The following is an 18,575-nucleotide window of genomic DNA, read 5'->3' as shown; positions in this document are numbered from 1 at the left end:
ATCACTCAAAGAAGAATATTTGATCATCTTTAAGTTGTGCATTAAGTGCCAGTATTTTCATAGGGGCAGCAGGAGCCATTCGGATTGTCTAGTCTGCCACGTGTAGATTTTTTTCTCTGGTCCCCAACACAACTTACTTTGGGGATGGCTCTTTTTGGTAGTTTAGTTCAAATAGTTTAGTAAGTTCTACATACACTGTAGTAAGTATTTAACAAAAGCAAGGCCAGAGTAGTTCATCTTATTTGGAGCAGCAGATGAGGAGGTCTGGGGCACTGAACTTCTGTGGGAATTCATTCACGGTCTTAGACCAGCAACAAGAAAGCTCAATCTCCAGCGCAAAAGAGTTTTCCCCTTGCTGTGGCCAGCTCCAGCATGCCTGAGGAGCAGAGCCGTCATCTGCAGACCTTGCCCTGGAGCTTTAGCCAATCTTTCAGATGTCACGATCCCTGGGGACTGTATGTACATCATTAGCTCTGGATTAGCCCATTATAGGAAAAATCTTACAATAATAAATTATTCTATCTGGCATATGTTCTCTTTCAGAGCTCAATACCCAAACAGAAGATGACAAATGCTTGTTATGCTGTGCTGAGATAAGCACTCAAACCTAGTTTGGTCCTACAGTATTCAAACATTATTGTATGGCCTGATGGGGGTATCTGCTTCTCAGCTTTGTACACAACCCAAATTTTAGTCCTCCATTGACTGTGTGCTCTTGGACAAGTCATGTGATCTGCTTAAGTTTCTTCATCTTAAAAATACAAAACAAAACTGGAATAATCTTCCCTTCCTTACAAGGAAGTATCAGGACTAGAGTTCATACAGAATTCCCAATATATCTAATGCTACATAAGCTTTTAAAAAATTTATATGAAAAGAATGGAGTTCTGCTATTGACTGGAGGTCCATTTTGCAAAGTCAGCTAAAAACAAATCTAAAAGGATTGTATTGCAAGCTACTTAATCCACAGAAGTCAAAACTCGCACATAAGTGCATGTTCTTCCATAACTGCAATCACTTTGTCCCCTAATAAACTACAGCTACCTTTTGGTGGAATAAGAAAAGGAGTACTTGTGACCTTAGAGACTAACAAATTTGAGCATAAGCTTTCATGAGCTACAGCTCATTTCATCGGATGCATACTGTTTAACAAACGAGAGTAGTACACAAAAAAGTTTACAAGAGAAAGTAACCAATACCATTGTTAAACTGGAGTGGGAATTTAGGCAGGCAGAATTGTGTTACCTAAATTGAATCACAAGGACCTCGGTTTTAAGTCTCACTCCAAAGATAACACTTCTGGCAACACAGTGCTGTGCTAGTGCATTAGTTAAGTACTGACTCAGAGGAAAACTATCACCTACTAAACCACAAACCACTTCCCTGCAGCACCTCAGATCTTCCTTGAAAGCCTTCCAGCCAGGGGCCAATGAAGGCCTGACCCCATTTAGTTTGTGATTAGCTGATAAGGCTGCCCTTATCATGTTACTGGAAAAAGCTGCTGAAACATCAAGTGCCTTGTTCAACTCTCCTCCTTTTTAAAGGGAATCAATGTTATTTAAGTTACACTGCAACAATGCTTTATGAGAAACTACTATACAGCATGCCTTTATAAAAAGAAAGCGGCTGAGGATACAGTGTTCACCAAGTCTTGTGCACCAAACTGAAGGTCCTTTTTACCATGCTGTGACTGGCTGTAGTAGCAGTCTGAGGACTTGGTGTTTAGTATAGGCTGCAAAACATCCTCTTAAATCCAAATGCCTAGAAATAATGACAAGAGGGCCAGGAATATAATTAAGCATATATAAGGCTGCCTTGGAACCCCCAAAACTATAGAAGGATCCAGTAATACTGCTGAAATCTCATTACTTACCTCACAGGGGCATTTTGTGGTTTAATGTTTGTATATCCCTTTGTAACTCATAGTATTTTTTTCCTTCAACATGCAGCCGATGTGGACATAATATTTGTAAATCACACCACACTATAGACCTGCGGCAAGTGCCCACAGTGTTTAACTCCATTGCACTGCCCATAAAGTCAATATGTTACAGGGCTTGGTAACGTACCCTCATACCCCCTCCATCCATTAAAACACACACACACACTGTGGTCTTGATTTCACCAACGGATTACGGAACAGCAGATAAAAAGTTTAATTTTGTGTTATCTTACAGAACTGTCATTAATTAGATTCTCAAAACTCTGTCTCTGCACAGCATTTCAATAGTACCCACCGTATGAAGATGCAGGAAAAATAAGCACAATCAAAGCTAATGAGTTTTTTATTTTAAGACCTTGAAGTATTGATAGTAGCAAAGCAAAGCTGAGTAGAACAGGAAAGCCTGATTGTGTAAGCCAAAAGCCAAAGATACTGAGGCTAAAATGAATAAGGATATTATCAAATACACAATGCTGGAAGTGGCAAGGGTCCACACTACTATCTACAATCAATTAACATAATCAAACTATTTTATGTGAACCAGAAAGTTGTTATGATGGCAAAGACTACTTTGGAAATGTAAACAGAACAGCTGAGGCGCTGATGTCTGCCTGAGTGCAGAGAACATGAAATAGTATGTCTGTGATGCATGAAGTGCCCTTTCACCTGAATAGATACTACCTCAGATACCAATGGTGTTACTCTTAAATATCAACATTGCTACCCATTTTAGGTGAACCACAAAGTGTTCGGCTGTAACTAGAGCGCCAAATATAAAATAGCATAAAGTGCTTATAGACATGAGAGATTAGGAATTCTCTGCCACCAAAACAAAGTTAGAAGCGACATTTTGAAGGTTTATGGAAGTGCTTTCAAACCTCTAAAGCCCTCAAAGTGATAGAAAAGTTTATAGTTTCCTAGATTTTTGCAGCCAGAAGGGACTATGATCTAGCTTTAATTTTTTGCTATAAGTTGCATCTCATTTCTAGCCTGAATTTGTCTTGCTTCAGTTCAAACCGTGGAAAACTTCTGCTACATTTTTCTGCTAGATTGAAGAGCGGTCTATCAGAAATCCCTTCCCCACATAGGTGCTTATAGACACTGATCAAGTCACCTCCTAAACTTCTCTTTGATAAACTAAGTAGATTGAGCTTCTTTAGTCTCTCATTTTAAGGCATGTTTTCCAAACCCAAAGACATTCTTGAGCCCTTTCCAGTTTTTCTACATCTTTTTTAAAATCATCAACACCAGAACTGGACATAGTATTCTAGTAATGGTCTCGCCAACATATACACAAAAATACCACCTCCTCCCCTGACTCCTACTTGATATTTCTCTGCTTATATATCCAAGGATTGCATTCACTCTCTCACCTAAAGAATTGCATAGGGAGTTCATGTTCAACTGATTATCTACCATTACCTTAAGTCCTTTTCAGTGTCACTACATTCCAAGATATTGTCCCCCATATTGTATTATGTTCATTCTAAGGTCCTAAATGTATGACCTTGCATTTGGCTGTATTAAAACACATGCTGTCCCAATGCATAAACCTCTTAGCAAGTGATCCAGTTTGGTCTGCATCCAGTTAACCTGTCCCTGTTATTTACCCTTCCATTAATTTTTAGAGTCATCTGCAAATTTTACCAGCAATGATTTTATATATTCTTCCACAGCAATAGTAAGATATTGAATAGCACTGGGCCAAGAATAGATACCTCCATGACCCCACTAGAAAACATCTGATAACTGCTCCCAATTACTTTTTCACAATTTAGCAGTTAGACCGTTTTCAATCCATTTAATATGGGCTACACTAATTCTGTTGCGTATGGTAAGACTTTAAAACTTACCATTGGCTAAATAATCTGCTTCATAGGTATATAATTCAGTTATACACAAAATGACTGTTGCTTTTACAATAAGGAATGCACTCTGAGTAAAACGTTTAGAGTAACCACCACACCTTTTCGTGATAGAATTTTCTGCTTGGCACAAGCCAATTTGATGAATAATATATTACGGAAAGTTTTAAGAGCAGGAGAATTAGACATACGTATGCCTAAGATCTCTCAATAAATTTAGCCTCAGCCTCACTTCCAACAGTCAATAAGAGAAGATGCTGTATCAAAAAAAAATTTATTTTGATCCAGAAACAGTTCTCCCTAAAGAGAAAAGTTAAAAACCTCAACTATAGCTGTTGTCGAATTTCCTGTATTTCTCTTCCATTATGATTAATTACAAATATTTGGTGAAAAAGTCATTTGCTCCAATTATTAATTTGAAGTTAATCTTCTGGACAACAATTTCTACAAAAACCATAAACAAAGAATTAGGATTCTTGATAAACAATAATGCCAAGATTTTACCTGTCTTTGATGATCCAGATCTGCTTTGTTACCAACTAGAATCATAGGAAATTCATCACGGTCTTTCACTCTAAGTATCTGCCTTTGAAACTTGTAGATTTCTTCAAAACTGAAAAAGAAAAGTAAGGAAGATTTGCATGTACTAGTTCATGGATTCTTCATCTATGGTGTCATGAAAAATTGGAGTGGGATTACAACCACCCTCCATGTTTATGGCTAGATAAAGACAGGGTTGCAAGTGTCCTAAAATAAAATACTGTTTCATCCTGGGTCACCATGGCTCTATGATTAGGGAACCACTGAGCTAGTTCATCCAATTACAAGGATTCGTAACACAAGTCAGGACTGTGTAATCTATAGGACCTATTCTGATCTTTGAGAGAGTTGTAATGGAGCACGCCCTGCTTAGCCTAAGGGTAGGGTTGATGCAACTTTACAGGTGTCTATTTTCTTCACTGAACAGCAACTCAATATTAATATCAGCTATGTGTATACATAAATTGGAAAAGGCACTCCCACTTAAGACAGAAGAAGGTTGTGTTTAGGCAGCAAGAACCTTTTGCTAGTTTCCAGATAGCTAGGAAGGATACAGATTTTATTCTCGCACTCAAAGCATATAAGACAATTTTTTTTAAAACAAATTTCAAATATGATTTAGGCTCTTAATTCTAGGCACCCAGGTTTGAAATTGCTAGCCAAAAATACACTGTATCCATTCCATACATGATTATTGAGGCCAAAATTTCAGATAGCATCCAAGAAAGCCAACTGGTCTTCCCAACAAAGCCTCTACAGCTATTTCTAACATTTTAAACCTTTGCATTTAATTATAAAAACCCACCAAATTGGGGATAATCCTATTGCCCAGAAATAGAAGAAAAGTGGAAGTGCTATCCAAGTAAATTAATTGTCGGGTTTGCTGTCTGCTACAAAAGAGCAGCAAGCATAGTAACACCAGGCACAGCAACACTGAGCTGGCAGGGTGAAGTGTGCCCAGAGGGGCTGAGGAGTGAAGCAAAGAGAAGAGAGCTGCTTCAGGGAAAAGGAAAGGAGAAAGGGCAGACCAAAACAAAAAGCTACCAGTGCAATCAATGAAGGACACCAAGCATAGATGTCACATGCCCTTACCAAGAACTGCTCAATAAGCCTGGCATGACATGCTAAGCCAGCTTTAAAAATTCCAGTTAATATTTGGGGGAGGTATTCTGGTCTTGATGCAGCATTTGGTTCCCTTCCCCCCAACGCCCGCTCTTGTTTTCCTATTTGTAGTTTAAAGTCACTTATAGCATAGGGTAGGTGCTTTAATGAAACGGAAATACAGTGTAGACCAGTGGCTCTTAACCAAGGGTACGTGTACCTCTGAGGGTACAGAGGTCTTCCAGGGGGCACACCAACTCATCTACATATTTGCCTAACTTTACTAGAGGCTACATGAAAAGCACTAAAAGTCAGTACAAAAACTTAAATTTCATACAGCGACTTGTTTATACTCTCTATGTCAATGTTTCTCAACCTAGGGGTTGTGATTTATTTTAAAATCATATGGTAAAAATGAGAAAGCAAGCAATTTTTCAGTAACAGCATCAGCTGTGACACTTTTGTATTTTTATGTCTGTTTTCGTAAGCAAGTAATTTTTAAGTTAGGTGAAATTTGGGGTACACAAGACAAATCAGCCTCCTGAAAGGGATACAGTAGTCTGGAAAGGTTGAGAACCACTGATGTAGACAATTAACAGTTTAATTTTGTCTAGCCATATTACCCCCACTCCCTCTTTACTACAATTTGAGAGAATATTAATTAGCCACTTAAACCCAAGAAGCAATGGCAAAAGTTTGTGCTTGCAACAAGTACCACAGGTGGTTATTCTAGTAGAAACTGACACAGCAAACAGAAATTTACCAGATGGAGTACTGGCACATGCTTTCATAGTTGATTTCAGGCTTACCTTCCTCTATCAGTGACTGAGAAGACCAGAAGAAAGCCCTCCCCAGTCCTCATATACTGTTCTCGCATAGCTCCAAATTCTTCTTGTCCTGCTGTATCCAGAACTGAACAGAAGTAGGAAAAACTAATTACTATACTTTATGCTCCTGGTTTGTGAAACTTTTCCTCCTGAAACAGTTGGAGCACAGCAGCTTCATTTTTAAAAGGCATGTTATTTTATAAAACTATGACCTTCCCCGGCATATGGAAAATGACTTCTGTAGTTTTTCTTCCAGTGAAGATATATTGCAAGAATCTTACTCCTGGAACTTAGCAAGATGCTGGTGGGATTCCTAACTCAAGGTTTTTTGACTCTTCAAGGGCAGTGGCCCAGTCATAAGCATTAAGTCTGGCATGAACCAGACCTGAAGAAACAAAAACACTCGTCTCCCTTTGACCAGTTCGCCAGGCAAAAATAGCTGTTGAGCATACCTAGATGGGAGTCTTAAATCAATGTTAACAAGAGGGATCTCACTCGAATATTTGGAGGGCAGCATTTATACTCTGCATGGGTGGCAAACATGGCAGCCAGTACATTGTATCCCAGAACCACTGCTCATAAGAGTTAAGGAAGTTCTGGTAGTCTTGTACTAAGAAAGTAAGGCCCAAGAATAAGGCTCCTAATGCAGAGGATATCTTTAGAGAATAGAAGCTGCAGGTGCTCAAAAACGGAGAAGCTATTTATTTAGTTGCAGACACATTAACATTAAGCATTTAGGCTTAGTGTCAATTTAAAGAAAGCTTTAAGTTTGATTAGCTCTTTGATAGTCAATGAATATGCAATTAGGACTAGAGTACAAGTTTTTAATCAGGTAATCATGAAAGCATCATCAATCAAAATACTTAGCACAATACAATTTGATCCAGTACCACCCTCTTAAAATTCAAGTTCAAATAAATAACAGTTACAGACCATCATCAATATTTAAATTATGCTTTTTAAAAACAAAAGCAACTTACTGTCCAACCGTGCTGCTTTCTCATCTATCACACACTGTTTGGTGTAGGAGTCCTCAATTGTCGGATCATAATCCGTGACAAAGTAGGACTGCAGAAAAACAGAATTTATGCATGTGCACAAGACATACACATACAATACACTGTTTAATGCAATAAGTTAAATATTTTGCAGTCTATCAAACTGTTCTCTGCACTCAACAAATGAAAAAAAACTAAGAAGTCTGTCATCCAAATCAGACTCTCCACATCACAGAATCTGCACACACCAAAAATCTGAAACACATTTCTTGCCTAATTTCATTATGGGTATGTACATCTATATTGCCAAAAAAAAAAAAACAACCCGGCAGTGCAAGCCTGTGTCAATTGACCCAAGCTCTATGGGGCTAAACCAAAGCAGTGTAAATGTTCCCACTCAGGCTTGAACCTAGGCTCGGACACCTGCTTAGGGGGAAGGGTTTGAAGTAAGTGCTGTGGGTGTTGCTGACAGAAGTAAGCCCAGACATCCCATGTGGTTATAGGGAATACGAAAAGGAGGAGATGAGAAGAGAAGACATCTTAAGCACTAGAATTACAAGTATCAGTCGCTAACAAAGATCACAGAATCCGCAAAAACAAAGGATTGTACCATGGAAGGACAACTACTGAAAGAAAGCCATTAAAATTGTTTTGACTTGGCATCTTACCAGCCAATTATAACATTTACATTGCAGTAAGAAACCAGAATTTCTTGTTTTGAGTGTTGTATACTCTAGTCCAATTGTCATCCCACATTCACATAAATCCCTAAAGAATATAATTTTCCTTTGCAGTAGTAACAGTAAAGCCATTCTTTCCATTCTTCTGAAGCTCTAATTCAAGGCAGACACAGTGTTGCTATGCAATCACAGCCACTTCCTCAGTTTACAGTACTTCCCGCTGTTCTAATGTATAAAAGCAATCTTATCATGGACCCTAGAGAAAGTCAGATATATTTAATTTGCGACCACTGCTACAATTTGTCTGATGCTTTATCGTAAAAGTAAGGAAATTAGAAACATACAAGAAAATGGTTTTAACTGCCCAGAGATCAGTGTATGCATTGTAATTTAATCACTTTTTACTGTAGATATCAACTATCCATTGAAATGTATCCACCACAGTTCTGTCACCTCCACATTCCGAACAGGGGAAATAAAGTAATTCCAAGTGGAATCGCCTCCTAACAAGTACAATAAAACTATTGAAATCCCTTCCACATGCATATATCCCTTTTTTAATCCCTTAAATTTAAGGAAGTTATCAAATTCATTCTGCTCTGCTTTAAGGTCTCACGTAGTTTTGCCTCCCCATCATCTTCTCATTTCTTCCCAATCCTTTCACATTACTACTTTAGTATCTCTCCCATTTTCACTTTGTTCCTTTTGTCATGCTGCTCTATACAATTCAAGCCATCTCCAATAAGCACCTTTGTTCTCTCCTCCTTATGGAGAAATAGTCAAAAGCACTTACATCACTTAGGAAACCATGTCTATCAAAAGTCAATGGAACTTAAGCACTTGGGGTTTGGAATAAAATTTTCCATTCATCCAACAATAAATCATCCCTTCTTTCTTCCTCCTTCAACAAATCTCATTACCCTTCCATTCCAAACTATTGGGCTGTGTCTAGATTTCACAACGTAAAATAATGCAATCTCTTCAGGGCAGGGGAAACAATTCAGTAAACTTGGAATTACAAATTATGTTTAAGTTGTCGGTTGAGCAATGTACATACATTTCCAAAACATTACAATACACATCTACCACAACCACTCACAAGTTTCTAGCTCCATCTCCTCTCATCCCTCTGTACTGAATATTAGCAATTTCCCCCTCTTCCCCACCCACGGGGACAAAGTATCAAGCCATGTCACTACTAGTGCCTCATGGGCATACAGAAAAATCAGATTGGCATATCCAAATATTCAATATCTTATGAGTTATGAACAGTGTACAAAAAGGATATTTATTTAAGGAGGTTAACTAGAGAGGGGCGGGTGCACATGCATACAAAGAGATATGGAAACAGACTGCCAGATTCAAAATGCATGAAGAGTTTACTGTGCTAGTTTCCTTGTTGATCTGCCAAAAGACTTCAGATCAGATTGTTACCCTGTACTTGGCTATGTCCCTCAGAAGCTACAACTACATCAAGTTGTGTAATGGTATGTCCATTTTGGACTTCGCTCCAGCGGTAACAATGAGTGACCTAAGCAAGATTTACATACACCCATAAAAAAGACCGTTAACATATTAACCAGCTACCACTAACTCCGTTTTATAATACAATACTTAGCAGAAGTATTTATCAGCGTTCCTATATGCTCCACTTATAGTTGTGGTTGCCCAAGCTTTTGCATTTGAGTGGGTCATTTTCAGAGGTTTATAAACTTTGAAAATGGCTGTCAGCACATGCAAACAAAATTTTTGGAGAGCCATAACTGTCAAATTTTGGTACTTCTAAGGAGACAGCAAAAGGTACATCTGAGACAAACGCAGCCCCTTGCCAAATTTTGAGCCCCTGACCAGAATCCTGGAGTTATTAGAGCTTGTCAGCAAAATGGTGGTAAGAATTTTTAACACAGGCAAACCGATACTCATTTCCCCATAACCTCAGTTTTGACTGAAATTTTAAAAAAAGAAGTCAAGTCTCAGGCAGATGCCCAGCAAGGAAAATTTCAGCCATAATTGTTAAAGTTTGACATAACTATGAGCCAATTGAAAACTGGGTCTTATAACATGGCCATTAGGCAACCTTAACTGTAGGCACCACCTTCAGTTCCACCTATAATTACAGCATTGTAGCATGTCACCAACTGTATTCACCACTATACAATCTCTCTTGTATATTTGGAGTAGTTTCTACCCCCAAAGTCAACTGACTCAGTTGAGATAAATGTTGGATCATATGCTGAACAAGTACTAGTTTCCTTTAAAACCAGCAGCCGGGCAAAAGCATCTTGTGCAATATGCTTGTATCAAGCCACTTGTTTAGTGTTATTTGATTGTGTGTCTGATTATATGCACTTCGAATTCCTTTGAAACTAATGGATCATTATACAGTTAAATACATTCTGCACCTGCTAAACTACTTCATAAAGTCATGAATATTAGTTGTCATTAATACAACACTAAACACAAAAACAACCAGAGCTCTTGCAAAAAAAAAAAAAAAAAAAAAAAAAAAAACAACTATGCAATCTCCCGAATCTAAGCTGTCAAATTAAGCAAAAAAGTATGTTATATCCTTCCTGAACAAATGAAATAAACACATTTCAAACAAAGTAACAGATTCATGGGTCGTTTCAAAATAAAGTCACAACATAATTATATCAGAAATCTGCAAGAATTGAAGGATTTGGTATTTTTACTTTGCATACATTAAAATGTTCCTGGTTTTGAGCACTGTCATGGATGTCAAGATATTTAGAGCATTCGACAGAAACATCACCTATATAATCAAGTCTGCCACATCTATAGTTTCCATACCACAAATTCATGCAAGGCCACAAAATAAGATAGTACCAAAGCTGTCTCAGCTTTGTACTTTGCAAAAGCCAGGCAAGTTTAAAGAAGTGGATATTCAATTTTAGGACTATGACAGTGAGAAAAGCCTAGCTGGACTATATACTGGAAATAAATTTTAAGAGAAAAGAAAAAGGGAAAGTTTTTATTTTTTTAAATACACATTTTTAGATGCAACTTTACTATGTAAATAAATCAAATTACTGGCTTATCATTTAGTCAAATACAATATAAAAATGAACACCTCCAACATATCATAGTGTAATTTAAAGCAAGTATTACAATTTATATCCATAAAGCAAGGCAAAAGAAATATTCTAAAGAGTTAAATAGAAAAAAAACGATTCAAATCAGAGTCAAATCCGAAAAGAGCTTCCAACAGAGTTTCTAAAGACAGAAAACATAATACCAAATCCTCTAAATATTAATAAGTATTTTCTTCCCTCTTTCAGGAGGCAAGTCTCCCCCTTCCCCATACACAGCTCAAAAAAAGATCAGAGTTTGTAGTTATTATACCATTAGATGCCTGTCAAATTCTGAAACAGAAGCTTGACATTTGAATAGAAGCTCACAAGAGTTTGCAATTCAAGTCAGCATCTTAAATACCATATTGTTCAGTACTGAGCTCAAAGAAGTAAAAGCACATGCAAATACTAGGTTAGCTTACCTGTAAATTGGGATGTCTCCAAACTATATTTTGGCTAGATTATGGAAGTTTGCACATGTATAGCTATATCAATATACAGGAGTTTAATGGTGTACATTTCCCTAATCTAGGCAAGGCCTTACTTTCCCTTACTTAAGAGGCACTCTTTTTAGCAGTAAAATTTAAAATAGGAGCTGCTAATTCCCTGAAAAGATGCATCACAGCACTATCAACATATAGCGAGCCTGGTTCACAAGTTTCTGAACTGAATTATTTTGAGAACTTGAAAGCAAACAGGATAGGTGGTTGGGCAAAATGGATCTCCTCAGATTAGTTACTTAATTAAGTAACCAAAGTCATCTCTCTCTCTCATCACATCTGAGTTTACAGAATCCCAGTAGCAATTTAGAGTATGGCGTGATGTCAAGACTGACGTTTATAGTAAAAGAATGTGATCCATCATAAAGCAGAAGTACTAAGGCATATAATACAAGGCAGCAACATCTTTGAAGTAGAGAATATAAGAAGCCAGTGTTAAAGCAGTAACTAATGAATTTTTACAAAAGCAGATCCAGTTTAGGAGAAATTAATCCTGAAATAAAAAATTCTCCTCACTCTTCTCTCAGATAAGGAAAGCCTAAAGAAACCACCACTGTTGAGCTAAAGAGTAACAAAAGCATTTGGAGATGAAAGAAATATAGTGCATAAACAGACAATCATTCTTAGTACCATGCTTACTGAATGTTTTGGAGGAAGGTAGTGTGGGCTTGAGGGAGGTAATCTCCAACTCAGAACTGTACCTGGAAGAGATCCAAGTCTCAGGCCTTGTCTACATCTAAAACATCATTCAGGGCTGTGAAAATTTCTGCACCTTATGCAATGTAGTTAGGTTGACCTATCCTTCACTGTAGGTACAGGTAGGTCGACTGAAGAATTCTTCTGTTAACCTAGTTACCACCTCTCTGAGGGATAGATTACCTACATTGATGGAAAAAACCCTTTGTTGACGTAGGAAGCATTTACACTATAGCAATATAGCCGCAGCCCTGTAGCTGTGACACTATAGCCACTATAGTGCAAACATGCCCTTGGATTTTCTTTGCCATCATTACAAAAAACCTCACTATCTTTATTAACTTCTCAGTGTTGAATAGTCAATGTGCTATGCTCCAGAAGATAGTTGAAAAGGGATAAAAGATTTCCTCACTTCATGCCTTAAGACTTCTCTTTAGTGCAGAAACTGCACAAGGCAATAGGAAAATGAATGCAAAGAGGTTACAACCCTCCACTGAGGGAAAGTCACTTAGAGAGACTTTCAAATTAAAAGGAAAAAAACCAGGTAACTTAAGCAACCCATTTATTTTATTCATTTTTTTTTTTAAACTTGCTATTCAGGTTAAAAGAAAAAAGGAGTACTTGTGGCACCTTAGAGACTAACCAATTTATTTGAGCATAAGCTTTCATGAGCTAAGCTCACTTCATTGGATGCATTCAGTGGAAAATACAGTGAGGGGATTTATATACACACAGAACATGAAAAAATGGGTCTTATCATACACACTGTAAGGAGAGCTGCTACTCTGAAACCTGTCATTATTCAGGTTAAAAGTTTCTTTCATTGCAACCCTTCATCTCTTTATCTTACAGTTAAGTACAGTGATGTATTTATGACAAATATGTTCCAAGGCAACAAGCTATTGGATAACTTCAGTGTAAAAATCAAGCAGAATGAGAAAGGTGAGTTTAGAAGAAAGCCCTTATTAATATTATATTAGACAAAGCTAGAGGTAAGAACAAATTGTTTTTTGTGGAAACACTGTTTCAAGTCTCAGTAGGAGATTCTCTAAATCGATTTTTCTTTAAGATTCTTCGGTACAGATGCCTATAATGGACTATGCAGTAAACGCTCATATATTTTAGTGTTAGAAAAGTGAAAAACTGACACTGATGTATTACTTAGTGTTACAGACAAAGCAGTTGAATCTGTGACTGTTTTGCACAAAATCATGACAGCCTATACTGCAATCCAGCTGCTAAAAAAGCATACCCACCACTACCTTCACAAAAGGCAATTTTAGATTTCAATCAGGAAAAAAAGGAGGCCGCCATAAATGGTTAACTAGAATGAAGCTATCTATTAGAAATTAAAATCAAGAACTCTAGGTAAGTTCAAAATATAACTAAAGGCCAAGAGTATGGTTTACAATAATTACAGAAAATTAGTAATTACCTAATAGCTCTTCTGTTCTTAACTATTTCCACAACTAAAATTAATTCAGGACTACCAGTGTGCTATTCAAGCTTTTATTGATGCAACAGAAACAATTTTACAGCTCACGAACACCACCTACCCCTCCATTGTTCACTTGAAGCTTGTAAAGAAATATGAAGGAATACAAGCCACTGAAGAAACCACAAATTTCGCCTCCATAAATGCAGTTGACATTATTTAAAACTCTCTCCAACATGTGGGAATAGGAACAAAAATGTATGAGAGATTCTGAATTTATGAACCTGAGAAGCAGGGATACTACACAGTAGGTTTTTTCCTGCACCCTGAGGCCCCACAACCTATAAGGAATCTCACAAGTCGTAAGTTCTCTTAACAAATAAAAAGGTGGCATTCAGGGACTACCGAATTTTAGTTGAAACCGGAATTATTTCAGGGAAGTTTTATGGCCTGTGTTATGCACAAAACTAGATCACAGTGGTCCCTTCTGGTCCTAGAAACTAAGAACTGAGTATCTGGCAATTACAGATACAAAAAGTAAAAGGTAATAGTAGACAGCTCCAAGGCCCCATGTAAGGGGACAATATTCCCTCAGCTCCTTACTCAAGATACATCTGTGAACCAAACTGGAGGAAACTCTAAAGAATTGTGAGCTCATTCATTTCAGGGATGCAACACAGAACAAAAAGTCACCAACCAGATCTAAGTTTGCTTGCTTCTGCTCTTTTTGCTTTCTCTAACAAAAAAAAGTCTTTATCCTCTTATTTAGAGAGACCTTGAGTGCCTTTTCAGCATCTAGGAACTGCCACAAACTCATTCTCACAAGATGTTTTGGGGAGAAGATTTGAACAGCATCCTCTGGTTTAATGATATCAAGATGACCCCTAATGAACAAACACTTTATGAAGTGCCTTTTATTTGTGAAAAAGGCTGATGGAGAAGAGCACAAGAGCCTGTGACCCAGGGTGCCCTTGTGCCTACTGGCAGAGGGCACGGAGGGTGTACTGGGTTTTATAGGGATCCGGTGGGTCCGATATATGCATAATACTTCACTGAAGGGAGACGCGAGGTATCTACCGAGAGTCAGTAGTCCACAAGTCATCATAATCACTGCAAAATGCATGTTCAGATAATATTAAGGAGTTGTATCTGTACTGAAAATTATGTTCTTTAGGCAGATAACGAGGTGATGACATGTCTTGGACAGGTTTGTTTCAGGCAGGAGGTAACAGATGCTTGTCTGTGTCTCACACAATGTATGCCTATTTGTATACTGAGCCAGATACTGATTAAAGAGATTCTGAAATCTACAAAAAGGAATATACAGGAAAAACCACCAGCAGGGGACATTTTGTTGATGAATAAAGACAAAGAATTGTTCTGATATATCTGGGGGTGAAAACAGACACCCGGGATCATTTACTGAAGAGGCAAGCTGACAGCGTGACTGGTCATGAACAGAGGGGTCACAGTCAAGCCTGACTGTAAAACGACAGAAGGACTTTGGGTAAGCAGTGCTCTGTAAACAAGAAAGTATCTAGTGACATAAATCTTGGTTCTAGAATGTATCTTACGATTTTATTTTATTTTATCACTGACCATTTGTTTGCAATACTTCTACATGCTGTCACTTGAATCTCTGTTAAACTTTCTCTTGTTTTCACTATAAACATAGCTAAGTGCGGTGTGTCAAAAGTGGAGCAGTGATCTGAGGTGAAACTGCTCAGCTGTGCTATACTGCTTCTTTGGAAGCAGCGAATCTGTGAATACTGCAAATGTCCGGTGGAATAGGGGCTAGATACCCCACAGAGATTCTGGGTGGTTGGACTCCGCCCACTGCTAACGAGAGCAAACGCACAGGACCTGCCCAGGCCTAGAAAGAAGTGCTTATGTTGCTCATGACCAATGGAGTCAGGGAACTGGCCCGTGGCAGGTACAGACAAGTCCTCACACTAAGGGCAAGTGGTAGCAAGGCACCTCACAATGCTGGGTATCTCCGGGAAGCACCACAATGCCAACTCCCACTCCCCTTCCCTGAAAGGCAACAGCCACTAAAATCCTCCCCCTCTAAGCATACTATCAAGAAGGGGTAAACTTACCAAAATAAGCAATACCACTGTAAGAACCTAACCAGTTTGGGATAACCAGTCATACTAGGGGCTGCAAAGATTTAACAGATGTTGGTTTCTGAACACACATCATTAATTGGTACAAAACAGTGTGGAAAAGCCCTTAGATCTTCCCTCCCACCACCACTGTACCCCATGTGAACAGGCATTGGCCAGAATGGCTCTTTCCAGCTGCACTACTCAGAAGTGCTGCACCTCAACTTGAGGGAGGTCAGTGGCCGAGAGAATGGTTAATCTCACCTCTCTTCAGAAAGGTGCAAGTCAAGTGCTGGATGATAGAAAGAACCCTGATCCTGGAAACCTACAGATAGTATAGCAGATCATAAGTTCCCCTTTACAGTATTATTTTGAGTGGTCACCAGCCATTTTAAGTAATTAGCAACTGGTTGCAAACAAGTCCAATCAAGATTTTCAACTATTTATCACCCTACAAGGGCAGACTCAGGCACCCAAAGAGACAAGCTATCTAAAATACAGTCTGCTTGAACGTTTTAGGACTCCATCTATCTTTTGCAGACACCAATTAAGTCAAAAATGTAAGAATTTTTTTTCCAGCATAATACATCAAGGGTGAAGTTCTGACCCTATTGAACTCAACACCAAACTCCAACTGACTTCAATGGTGGCCAGGATTTCACCCTGGTTGTCAAGAGGCTTTTTAAAGAACAGCATGTATTTAGATTTTGTACGCTCTCTCTAAGCTACACAAAAGGTGAACCAAATGGCATAAGATTTTTCAATTGCTTTCTATACCTATCCATTTGTTTAAAATTAAGTACAAGAAATCCAATCCCATTTCAGTGACAGGACTGCTCACAGCTATGGAATTAAAAGCTAAGACTACCCAATTACAGTCAGCAAGACACCTTATCTACATAATGATCTCATGGCCTTGTAGTCATAAGTCACAATATACTAGCTCTTGTCCAGTAATTTTTATTGGGAGTATAGTAGTTAATCCCTGTGGAATTTTTAAACACCAGTTTGGACGCAATCCAATGTGAAAGTGTTGGATTAAGTAGGTTTCCTCTGCATACTCTAGAATATATTTTTATACTTTCTGCCGTTTGCCAAAATTTAATGACTGCACCTTAGAAACTAAATGTTTGAAAGCTGTGAAACAGTACTTCTTAAAAAAAATCTTATACAGCAATGTGACTAACAATCATGTCAGAAAACAGGTTGAATCCTAGCTACTATTCCTATTGCTTTCTTTTGGGATGGGGAGCACACCTACTTACCTTCAGCCTTTTGGCCTGAAATTTCAGATATTTGGGCTACTCTCTCAGCCTTGAAGGACTACCATGAAAATCTCGGGACTTCTTAAAGTGCTGTGGGTGCCAGGACTGCTGACAGTGCAACTATCGAAGTGTTTTTTGTTTTTTTTTAATAAAACAGAGGGGGAAGCCAAGGTCCGGGAAGGTTCCCACAAAACAGTTCTTCTGAAACAAAGTTTTTCCAAACTGAGTAACACATACTAGTAATGCAAAGTTTTCATGAACCAGAAAGAACGATTTCACTACAGTAACTCCTCACTTAAAGTTGTCCCAGTTAACGCTGTTTGGTTATGTTGCTGATCGATTAGGGAACATGCTCGTTTAAAGTTGCGCAATGCTCCCTTGTGTCATTTGGCAGCTGCCTCCTTTGTCCACTGTTTGCTGGAGAACAACCTGTTGGAGCTAGCTAGGCCTCTGTGGGCGAGCGGGGGGGTAACCAACCCCCAGCACTCACCAGTAGCACTGCTGGGGCCCGGTCGCTGCACTTCCTGCCACCAGTGAGTGCAGGACCGGCCCTGCTGCAGTCCTCAGGGGAGTGGGGCAGAGCGGGGACGGGAGTGGGGCAGAGCGGGGACGGGAGTGGGGCAGAGCGGGGGCCATAGGGAAGAGGCAGGGCTGTCCCTCCCCATACGCAAAGTAGGCAGCTGGGCAGGGTACCAGGAAATGTGGTGCCCCAAATTTCCTGGTGCCCTGCACAGCTGCGTACTTTGCGTATGGGGAGGGATAGCCCTGACTACTGCTTTGTAGAGTGTGAGGCTGTATTAACAACAATGGGTTAACCCTTGAGGGCTCAGCTGATTGCTAGTTCATCATTTAGCAGTAAGGCATTCCCTGGGAAATATCCCACCCTCTGACTTCACCACCTCAACCAAGCTACACAATCATCATCGCTGTGTACCAGTATTAAATTGTTTGTTTAAAACTTATACTGTGTGTGTCTGTACGTATGATTATAAAGATAGATATGTATAAAGTCTTGTCTCTGGTGAAAAAAATTTCCCTGGAACCTAACCCCACTATTTACATTGATTCTTATGGGGAAACTGGATTTGCTTAACGTCGTTTCGCTTAAAGTCACATTTTTCAGGAATGTAACTACAACGTTAAGCGAGTAGTTACTATATATAAGACAATCAATGCTGCCTCATGATCCTGTGAACCTGGCTGTTCCCTATTCAGAGGGAGAAAAGAGGTTGCTTACCGTGTTAGTTCCTCTATAGTGTTGCCTCTGAATATTCACACTTGTGGAACATAAGACCCCGGCATCAAATAGTGGAATTTTTCTAGTGAGGAGTGTCCCATGGGGCCACTTTCCCTGCCCACAGTGGATTTGGAAGTTATAGAAAGGGGGATGGACCTGAGGGGGGCCACTCCTAATTTTGGAATTCTTTACCCAAGACTGAAAAAGGAGAAAGTAGGCAGGGAGTGTGACTATGTAGATTTAACTTGCTAAGAACAATAGCTATTGGTAAAGCTTCTGAGTGGCCTCTGCA

General features: G+C 38.9%; 1 protein-coding gene across 2 annotated transcripts in view; it reads right to left on the bottom strand.

The window, feature by feature from the left end:
• The window catches only part of RRAS2 (RAS related 2), an 84,293-nt gene that overhangs the window by 23,827 nt on the left and 41,891 nt on the right, over window positions 1–18,575 (bottom strand). For both annotated transcript variants that reach the window (XM_043549795.1, XM_037899754.2), the window contains exons 2-4: window positions 7,256–7,343; window positions 6,258–6,360; window positions 4,312–4,420 (exon numbers count right to left, since the gene is read on the bottom strand). In XM_043549795.1, the coding sequence (XP_043405730.1) occupies window positions 4,312–4,420; window positions 6,258–6,360; window positions 7,256–7,343 (300 nt within the window). The remainder of the gene's footprint in view (window positions 1–4,311; window positions 4,421–6,257; window positions 6,361–7,255; window positions 7,344–18,575) is intronic.

Source organism: Chelonia mydas, chromosome 6 (genome assembly GCF_015237465.2).
Source record: "Chelonia mydas isolate rCheMyd1 chromosome 6, rCheMyd1.pri.v2, whole genome shotgun sequence".
NCBI lineage: Eukaryota > Metazoa > Chordata > Testudines > Cheloniidae > Chelonia > Chelonia mydas.
The sequence above is the reverse complement of the archived record's forward strand: the minus strand, read 5'-3'. Positions and strand labels throughout refer to the sequence as shown.